General features: G+C 35.5%; 1 protein-coding gene across 1 annotated transcript in view; it reads left to right on the forward strand.

Annotated features, from left to right (window-relative positions):
• Positions 1-11045, forward strand: part of LOC132428592 (sodium channel protein type 3 subunit alpha-like) — an 88729-nt gene extending 77684 nt beyond the window's left edge. The window contains exons 21-27 of the mRNA XM_060016659.1: positions 560-682; positions 3323-3595; positions 4516-4569; positions 5398-5535; positions 6585-6689; positions 8041-8311; positions 8829-11045. Coding sequence (XP_059872642.1) covers positions 560-682; positions 3323-3595; positions 4516-4569; positions 5398-5535; positions 6585-6689; positions 8041-8311; positions 8829-10024 — 2160 coding nt within the window. The 3' untranslated portion in view covers positions 10025-11045. The remainder of the gene's footprint in view (positions 1-559; positions 683-3322; positions 3596-4515; positions 4570-5397; positions 5536-6584; positions 6690-8040; positions 8312-8828) is intronic.
• Positions 11046-11267: the final 222 nt, after the last annotated feature.

Genomic DNA, 11267 nt, shown 5'->3' on the forward strand with positions numbered 1-11267 from the left:
TTTTTCCAGGTTATATTTTATTCTTTTTTTATTTATCCAACATATATTGACTAAAACATATTCAACCAGACATTATTAGGAACGTTAAAAGAAAAATGCTTCATCTCAGCCCATAAAAAGTTAATGTGACCTGGAAGGGGAGAGAAGATATCTAACGTATTGACTCTATTACATGGTCAATGCCTCCAATACACATAACCAAGATATTACATAAATTTGGAAGCAAAGCATGATTTCTAATCAATGATATTAAGCACAGATCCGTGGAGCACATGGCTTTTGAATCAAATCCCAAATCATCAGTGGTGTATGCACAGGTTGAAAAGGGCTCCATGGGTAAAATATCTAACTGGACGGGTTTACAGATGTTTATATAAATGGGCAAAGACTCCAGTTTCACTGATAAGAAAAGCAATAATATGATATGAGGCTGGCAATGTAAGATGATCGCACTATGTGGAATATGAAGGCTGCCAAGGTATGTCTGAATTTTTATTTGGTCGGCACTAAAGAATAGATATATTCTTGGTGGACTGATTGATATTTGTTTCTTCTTTAGGTTTCTTTGGTTAGCTTGGTAGCCAATGCTCTCGGTTACTCAGAACTTGGTGCCATCAAATCCCTACGGACATTAAGAGCTTTAAGACCACTGAGGGCTTTATCCCGGTTTGAAGGCATGAGGGTAAGAAAAATACAGGTTCTCTGATGATTCATGTCAAAATTAAATGTAAGGATTTCCCTGGCAGTCCAGTGGTTAAGACTCCAGGTCCCAACGCAGGGGGCACAGGTTCAATCCCTGGTCACATGGGATCCCACATGCCACACAGCGCGGCCAAAAAATTAATTAATTAAATAAAACGCGTTGTTGAAAAAAATTAAGTGTAGGTAATGATTTAGATACAGAGGGCTGCCATACTCTTCTGATATTTATTTCATAGAATTACAAAATTTCAAAGCAGAAATCCTAAGGATCACTGAGCCTAGCCTCCTGAAACTAAAATAGGCCCTCAAAAATTGTTTGTGGCAGAACTAGAACTAGAATCCAAGTCTTCTGGTGACAGTTCAAGGATATTTCCACAACAAGTAAAACCTATGTGTTGCCATTTATTTCTTTTCATTGCTTATGCATTTTATAATTATTTACTACTGACATTCATCCTAGGAGGAGATTTTTCTTCCTCTCAGTAGGTAGTTTGATTTCTAAACAATTACCAGTAATGAATGAAAGATAGAATGGTTTTTGTGTGCTCTACTTCTTCAATTAATATCAGTAATAAAAGTTGTTGTACAAGAAAACAACACTAAATTGTAGCCTCTGACAAAATCTATATATCCTAAGCAACCAAAGTAGGGGTTAGGATAATTAACTAAGTATTGAAGGCAACCCCTGGGGTTTGTTTCACAGATCTCCCTTTTAAGTGAGCATTCTGAATGAGGTTCACTTTTTCCATTAGCACTTGTATTTTCCTCTCCAGCTCTCTTCCTTAGTGTATATTTTATGCATCTAAACATAAAGTACACACTTATATACACATCTACTTGTCACGCCCCTCAAAATACTATTTAGCACAAAGGCCAGCTTTGTTTAATCCAGCTTGCAAATGCACATGGATACTGAATTTCTTCTATGCCATGGGGCTTTTATGTTAGGAGGTGGTTTGTTTAAGTGATAAAAACACTTCAGTTTTGACTTTGAGATTCACTCACCAGGAAGAATGAAACCACTCTCCAGATGCACTGTAAGCAAAGAAATACTTGCTTTTACATTATAAGTTTCTTTCATTGCTACTTGATAAAGTCACAAGACAAGATAAAGTTAATAAAAATGATTATGTAATTTCAAGTTTTTTCCACATCAATCTTTTACCATCATTCACATTATTTAAGCCTTCATCTGGCTGCATGGTTTCATATGAATAATTCTTTTTTTTTTTTTGCGGTATGTGGGCCTCTCACTGTTGTGGCCTCTCCCATTGTGGAGCACAGGCTCCGGACGCACAGGCTCAGCGGCCATGGCTCACGGGCCCAGCCGCTCCGTGGCATGTGGGATCTTCCCGGACCGGGGCACGAACCTGTGTCCCCTGCATCGGCAGGCGGACTCTCAATCACTGCACCACAAGGGAAGCCCGAATAATCCATTTTTGAGGGGAGACAGCAATTGAACAAAATAGAAAACTTCCAAGTTTACTCTAATCTGAAAACTATTCTAGTTTGGCATTTTTAATTTTGTCATATGGCAGAATTAACATTCTAGGTATAAAATATGGTAAAAGGCATGCATTTATTTGATGATAAGAGAACTTGTGGGAGGTCATTTTACACACATTTTAGAGCCAAGACAACCTGGTTTCAGTATAATATATATGACAATTTCTAAATGAAATAAGATTCAAGTAGCATAAGAAATTTTTACAATTTTGGATTTCAGGTTTTGATATTAATTCTTTGGTGTTGATTTCTAAAATAATGTTTCAGTATTTTAAAATAAAACAATCGTTTCATTTAATATAAGTGCCTAACAAAATAGTCCCAGTATGAGCTAGATTAATTAGATAAGAAAAGATACAAATCACTAGAGATTTGAAAATACACATTAATCTCTTCTGAATTTAGAGGAAAGATGACTGAATTTCTCCTTCATGAAATAGGTTGGCCTGGGTTGGTGAAGTAACATGTGCCCTGAAGTGAACATTTAAGAGATTTGGATCAATAATAATGGGAATACATTCAGTAATTTATGTCCAGAGATAAATTCCATCTCATTTCCTAATTTAATATACTTTTTTAAAATTAGGAATTATCAATATGGGGAAAAAGGACCTTGTAAATTCCTTATACCATTCTTCAACTTCATCAAAAGTTAACTTGATCTGGTGATACAGATTTAAGGCATTATTAATACTTTATTTGTAATGGGTTTGTTTAACCATGTTTTCAATCAATCATTCATGAACACACCTGAAAGTTAACATGTATTGTTGAATGATGATTATTTCTTGTTGGTATTTAATACATCTTTTTTTTTTCTTTTTTTCCCCAGCATACAAACATTTTCTGACTCCATCTTACTATATCAGGTTTTTGTTTATTTCTTTTCACACTTTGGCATATTTTGCTTTCTTTAAATCCTTTAGCTCTTTAGTGTGTCACTGTTTGTTTTCCCCTACCGAATATGTCCTAGAAAATATCAGAAGAAACAAACTTGTCCACCTAGATTTTTATTTAACTCGTTTCACACCCATTTTATATTGAATAAATAATGGAAGAAATGGTTTCCATTTTAACAATTTGTAAGCTGCCTTATCCTTATCTCCTCTTCTAGGTGGTTGTGAATGCTCTTGTTGGAGCAATTCCCTCTATCATGAACGTGCTGTTGGTTTGTCTCATCTTCTGGCTGATCTTTAGCATCATGGGTGTGAATTTGTTTGCTGGCAAGTTCTACCACTGTGTAAACACGACAACTGGTAACATGTTTGAAGTTAGTGAAGTTAACAATTTGAGTGATTGTCAGGCTCTTGGCAAGAAAGCTCGGTGGAAAAATGTGAAAGTAAACTTTGATAATGTTGGCGCTGGCTATCTCGCATTGCTTCAAGTGGTAAGTGCCTACTGTATGAGTTTTGAATACGTTTTCAAAATGTTTCAAGTAAAATCATTTCTCTGATGTTCTTTGAGTGATTAATATCTCATAGCACGAAAGTAGTTGATGATAACACCTGTACTATTAGCGTGACTTGACTAAAGAAGATGTTTTGCAGTGATTTTAAAATGTATTTTCCCCAGTGTTCAGTTGTTAATATGTTTTAATGTGATTTTATATTTCTGCTTCCTGTCTTTTCTTACTCTATTATTGAGTGTTATTGTGCTATTACCATTTTTAATTTTCTGTAGCAATAAATGCCAAAGAAGCAATTATATGTATTAAAATAATAACGTATCTATTGTAGTGATTAATTAAATGTATAGATTATTAATCTATGTATTAATCTAAGTATTAATTAATTAACACACAGATACAGATAATGTACAGATTAATGTACAGATAATTGTACCAAGATCTAAGGAGTATAGTTCTACTATGTGTGGAAATGCAAATCTTATGGAGTGGGTTTCAAAATGTGTAATATTTAATTATTTTGACTTAACTGACAGTATATTAACTAATCAAGAATTTAATGAAAACAGTTGAGTGTTTAAAGACACAAGAGGTTTGAATCATAGAGCTTACCTTTTGAAAGGGATTTGAGACTGAGATGAGAGTTTCACCTAGTTACATGTTAGTGTAGAAAAAAACAAAATACCTTCCAAGACAAACAAAGAAAAAGAGTTCCAGTTTTGAAATAAAATCTTGTTCTATTTCAATTTCATTTCTTCATTCAATCCATTTCAATCTCTTTGTAGAATATTTCATAATATTGTACAAAAAGTTATATTTAATAACACTATCATATTTTCATGTTAAAATGCGTATTCTTGGATTAGGTTTTTATGCAGAATTCAAATATATGTTGTTTACAGGCCACATTTAAAGGCTGGATGGATATTATGTATGCAGCTGTTGATTCACGAGATGTAAGTTTCACTCAGATACTATTTATAGCTACTAGATTTTTCCATAGTGATAATTTAACTGAAAGGCCCAGAATTTTATATTAGAAGCAATCAGAACATTTATAACTGCATATATAAATTCTCTTTTTAAGCCAATTCACTTCAATATAAATGATATTTTGGTTAACATATGTCTATTATAGATCTAATATGAAAGGATATCTAACTGCATGGATTAGAAGAATCAGATTGGTCCAGTAAATGAGACTCTTAAGATTGGGAAAGCTGCTCAGTGGGCAAGTAATTTGTCTCTCCCTACCCCTGGAGAGTATGATAAACCAGAGTCTGTGAAGCAGCTTCCAAAAATATCATGATAAAAGCAAGCAAGTTTCAGGGAAACTCAATTTAGAAAATAGGAATAAAAATAGTTCCTCAGAACATATCTGTTTATGCTGAATTTTCCTCTTAGAATTTGATGTTCTGTTATTAAAGCCTTATCTCCAAGAGCTAGCATTTACAAACCCAAGGAGAAAATATTGCAAAAAAAATTATAGTAAGACTAATAACAGGTTCAAAATGTTTGCCTTGTTTATACCACTGCTACTTACTCTAAAGAATAGGTACAGGTAAGCCACAATGGGAAAATAGATTTAAGAACAATCGTAAAATTACAAATTTTCATTATATTAGGTCATACTAACTTGAGAAAAGAATTGCTTTTGCAGAACAGTATCTCAGGTCAAGGCAAAAATAACTCTATAATAAGCAACAACACTCACCAAATTTTTAATTTAGCTCAAGTATTTATTGTGTTTTTAAATATTATTTAATATTTTCAATATTATTTAGGTTAAACTTCAGCCTGTATATGAAGAAAATCTGTATATGTACTTATACTTTGTCATCTTTATCATCTTTGGGTCATTCTTCACTCTGAATCTATTCATTGGTGTCATCATAGATAACTTCAACCAACAGAAAAAGAAGATAAGTATTCCTCAGCTCTCACCTTTCTCCATTCTGAGGTTCTGTCTGTTTTACATCCAAATAACCAGGACACTCATAGTCATGACGGAGTTAGATCATTTTTAAATTGTCTTCCATTCACTATGTGGTCAGTTCAGCTGCAGAGGAGCCCAGCCTCTAACTGGTGGCTCCTCTCCAGATTCATCCTCTGCAGATCTGCTGTAGTGTCTTTCTGACTCAAAAATATGACCACTGCTTCAAAACATCCAGTGGGCCTCAATGCTTTACCCTTGCTTACAGAGCCTTTCAGGAATTATCTCCACCCAGTCTTCCTGCTTCATCTTCTTCCACACCACACTTTCTATATGCACTTCCCTACTCCTCAGGTACCCACCATTAACACTATCACTTGCTACATACACAGCTACATGGATTTTCTGCCCTTTTCTGAACAAGGCATGCTCTTCTCCCTCCATGACTTTACATAGGATATTTTCTCTTCCTAAAGTGCTTTGCCTAGCAAACCCTTAATCATCCTTTAAGGTCTAGCTTAAGAGTACTCCCCTATACAAAGCCTGTTTCTGAATCTCGGAACAGATTCAGAAACAGATTATTGTTATCTCTGCAGTACTGGGTTGTTTTTGTTTGTTTGCATATAGACACTGTGTCTTATATATCTATGTAGTTCTGATACTGGGTGCACTGTCTAAGACACAGGAAGTGCTCAAAAAGTGTTGAATAAAGAAGTAAAATTGTCAACACTGAAATGACTAAGATTTTTTTTCTTTCATGAAAATATATTTGAGACTCCTGAGCCTCCTTCTAAATGTAATATAATCAAATTAGAATCCTGTACTAATCAGAGTTTTATGTGATTATGGGTTTTACATAATGTTAAGGTACTCAGAATTTCACATAAAAGGGAAAAGCAGGATAAATCTATATGAAGCAGGATAATATCCATTTAAAAACTGAAAAAAAAGCATTAAAGGAGAGACTCAGAAATACTTTTGTAAAAGTACTGTTGTAATACAGGTTGGATTGTAACCAGTTTTATACTATGTCTTTACTTTGGAGGTCAAGACATATTTATGACAGAGGAACAAAAAAAATATTACAATGCAATGAAGAAACTTGGGTCCAAGAAACCTCAGAAACCCATACCTCGGCCTGCAGTAAGAATTACTCATCTTCTTTAACATTCCAAAGCCCTATTTCCATATGATGAAATTGGGCAGTGCTCTGGATCAGAACATATTAGGTGATATCATCAATATATAATATGACCTAATTGTGAAGTACATACTGTGTAACACAATTTGCAACTACTACACTGTAAGAATTACTAAGTTCTTAAAAATGAGGCAATGTTCTTTAGTTTGTCAGTTGAAAACCTCCAAGTCAGGGTTCCCAATAACTGCTTCCAAAGCAAGGTTCATGCTCCTGCTGCCACCTACTGCTGCCAACAACACACCTGGTTCCAGCTCCTCTGATCTTGTTACATGGCACCCTCTTATCCTTTTAAGTAGATGGAGTTTTCCAGACTTCCCATTCTACACCCATGGGCTCCCTCTATGCTATTTGTTCTCTCCATTGTTATGACTAGAAAATATTTTTAACGTTTTTAGAAAGGAAAAGTGTATCATCAAAATAGTTTGTTTCAGCAAATACACCCACACACAAAAGATTTATTCAGAATGCATACTCTGTAGAGCTTCATTATAGTGGAAAGTCATAAAGATGGCGGACTATGTTCACAGAGCTGTATTCTAAATCACCTATCCTCTTAGATGGGTAAGGAATAAGGAACTGAGACCCAAAGAAGGTATATACTGTACGTAAAGTCACAAAGCCTGTAATCGCCAGAACTGGGACTTGACAAGGTCTCATGAATCCTATAAATGACTCCACTTTGCATTATTTTTAAGAGTAGTTGGAGTAGGTGCAGGAGGGGGGTGGGGGGGGAGGGGAAGCAGGGCAGAGGGATGATGTAAGGGAGGGCACAAAAAAGGGCATATACCTACTTTACTGAATGTCATTTAAATATTATAGTTAGAAGAGGCAGAATTAAATAGAAAACAACTGACATATTTTGAGGGATGGACAGACAGAAATAAGCTATAATTCAAAATCCCTAAAGCATTGATAAATGAATTGGCATATTCATCCATCTAAAAGTCTGTCTATATTAACCTACTTTGTAAATCTTCATTATTAGTTGTCATTATTTTTTGTAAAAATTATCAGTTATTAAAATCAAGCAAAGCCCATGCACATTATCAACCAGTTGCCACCAATTTATGTTTTATTCAGCTTTGTCTTCCCATGGGACCTAAATAAAACAATTATATTTTGTTTTTGTCGTATGACATTCTTCATTTATTGCTCTTTTTTTAACAAATTTGTTTGCGGTAATGTGAGAAGGGTGCACATCCCATGGGCCATACGTAAAGGACTTCATCTGCAATTTTATGGATCAATATTTATGAAATATGCATATTAACCTTCTCCTTCCTCTCCTTCTAGAACAAATACCAAGGAATGGTCTTTGATTTTGTAACCAGACAAGTTTTTGATATCAGCATCATGATCCTTATCTGCCTCAATATGGTCACCATGATGGTAGAAACTGATGACCAGAGCAAATATATGACTCTAGTCTTGTCCCGGATCAACCTTGTGTTCATTATCCTGTTCACTGGAGAATTTGTGCTGAAACTTATCTCCCTCAGATACTACTACTTCACCATAGGCTGGAACATCTTTGATTTTGTGGTGGTGATTCTCTCCATTGTAGGTAAGAATGGTTTATTTACAGAGAAGTGCAGTTGTTGGAAAAGTCCCCAAAGCCTATCACCTGTGTAACATGGAAATTAGATCTGAGAATCATAATGTGTATAACTCTAAAGTTCAACACTCTTGTTCATTTTCCACTAACTGAAGAATTTAACTATTCAAAAAAAGAAAACAATATATTTGAAGATTTCAGAAATAGTCTTTGTTTGCTGTTGGCACATTTCATATGCGAGGATAACTATTCATAGTAATTGGGTGTATATAATCTTAAAATGCCATACCACTATGTGAGATTATTTAACTTATGGGATTTTGCAAGAGTCCATATTGGTTTATGACATTATAGAATTATTAAATAAAACTCTATAATCTTTCACTGGTAATATTAGGAAGTGGATCCAAACAGTAAAGGTTTATACGCATAACAAATTTGTTGTTTTCATTAACCTTGCAAAGAAAAAGCATTCATATAAGCATAAGATACTCACTGTTTAGCTGTTTTCTGTATTGTTCCATAGGTATGTTTCTGGCTGAGCTGATAGAGAAATATTTTGTGTCCCCTACCCTGTTCCGAGTGATCCGTCTTGCCAGGATTGGCCGAATCCTGCGTCTGATCAAAGGGGCCAAGGGGATTCGCACGCTGCTCTTTGCTTTGATGATGTCCCTTCCTGCGTTGTTTAACATCGGCCTCCTGCTCTTCCTAGTCATGTTCATCTACGCCATCTTTGGGATGTCCAACTTTGCCTATGTTAAAAAGGAAGCTGGAATTGATGACATGTTCAATTTTGAAACTTTTGGCAACAGCATGATCTGCCTGTTCCAGATTACCACCTCTGGTGGCTGGGATGTATTGCTAGCACCTATTCTCAACAGTGCACCGCCTGACTGTGACCCTGACACAATTCACCCTGGCAGCTCAGTTAAGGGAGATTGTGGGAACCCATCTGTGGGGATTTTCTTTTTTGTCAGTTACATCATCATATCATTTCTGGTCGTGGTGAACATGTACATCGCTGTCATCCTGGAGAACTTCAGTGTTGCTACTGAAGAAAGTGCAGAGCCCCTGAGTGAGGACGACTTTGAGATGTTCTATGAGGTTTGGGAGAAGTTTGATCCTGATGCCACCCAGTTCATAGAGTTCTCCAAGCTCTCTGATTTTGCAGCTGCCCTGGATCCTCCTCTTCTCATAGCAAAACCAAACAAAGTCCAGCTCATTGCCATGGATCTGCCCATGGTCAATGGGGACAGGATCCACTGCCTCGACATTTTATTTGCCTTTACAAAGCGTGTTTTGGGTGAAAGTGGAGAGATGGATGCCCTTCGAATACAAATGGAAGATCGGTTCATGGCATCGAACCCCTCCAAAGTCTCCTATGAGCCCATTACAACCACTTTGAAACGCAAACAAGAGGAGGTATCTGCTGCTATCATTCAGCGTAATTTCAGATGTTATCTTTTAAGGCAAAGGTTAAAGACGGTATTAAGTGAGTATAACAAAGAGGCAATCAAAGGGAGGATTGATTTACCTATAAAAGACGATATGATTATTGACAAATTAAATGGGAACTCCACCCCAGAAAAAACAGATGGAAGTTCCTCTACCACCTCTCCTCCTTCCTATGATAGTGTAACAAAGCCAGACAAAGAAAAGTTTGGAAAAGACAGACCAGAAAAAGAAAGCAAAGGGAAAGAGGTGAGGGAAAATCAAAAGTAAAAAGAGACAAAGAATTATCTTTGTGATCAATTGTTTACAGCCTAAGAAGGTAAAGTTTATGTGTCAACTGGACTCCCAGAGGAGGTCTATGCCAAACTGTTTTAACAAATACTCATGGTCAGTGCCTATAACAAGACAGTGACCTCTCCATCACTATAACTCTGTGAGTCAGGGTATCAACACTGACAAGAGGTTGCTGTTTTCATTACCAGCTGACACTGCTGAGGAGAAACTCAATGGCTACCTAGACTGTAGGGATAGTTGTGCAAAGTGATCATTGTAACTACACCAAACACTTTTAGTACAGTACTTGCATCCACTCTATTTTTAACTTCCATATCTGCAATATTTTTACAAAATTTGTTCTAGTGGATTTCCCTAGTCACTACTTCATAGTTTATTCATAATACTATGTCACTATTTTTGCAAATGAAATTTAAGTTGAGAAAAAAGTATATAAGAGCCCTGTGTTCCTACTCCACAAGTTTCTCGAATAATCAGACAAAGGGTTTTGTCCAAGAGATGAAGTTCTTGCTCAAAACCAGAAAGAAAAAATCTAATAACAATTTCAGGTACTTCCGTTTTCTAGACGGCTTTAATTTTGAAAGTGGTTTAGTCTATGTTTGTTTATATCTAAACAGTTACGTGCCTGTAAAGTCTCCTCTAATTTTTAAAGGATTATTTTTATGCAAAGTATTCTGTTTCAGCAAGTGCAAATTTTATTCTAAGTTCCAGAGCACTATATTTAATTTTGGTTAAATGCTTTCCAAAAAAAGTAATCTAATAAATCTGTTCTAGAAAAGTATATCTAAAGTATCGCTTTAGAATAGTTGTTCCACCTTCTGATTCAGTGTTGCTTTGCCATCTTCTGCTCTCAGCAAAGCTGACATTTTATGTCAATTAAACACACCCTCTTTTATGTAAATAGTTATTTTATCCTGTGGGGCATGTTTGGGAATATATATATATATATATATATATCCTGATAAACAACTTCTATTAAATCAAGTATGTACCACAGTGTATGTGTCTTTTACGAGCTTCCAACGGGGTTGTATCCTGCACCATTCATTAAACATAAATAGTTTGAAGACTACCACTAATGCATGTTAATTACCTATGCTGCTCTATTTTACTCAATCCATTCTTCACAAGTCTTGGTTAGAAGTCGTCACATGTTGGTAGTAGAGTGATTTAACCAGCTCTATGTCTAGTACATCAAGCAGAATAGCTTGCAGTTATT

The sequence above is a fragment of the Delphinus delphis genome, chromosome 7 (assembly GCF_949987515.2).
Source record: "Delphinus delphis chromosome 7, mDelDel1.2, whole genome shotgun sequence".
Classification (NCBI taxonomy): domain Eukaryota; kingdom Metazoa; phylum Chordata; class Mammalia; order Artiodactyla; family Delphinidae; genus Delphinus; species Delphinus delphis.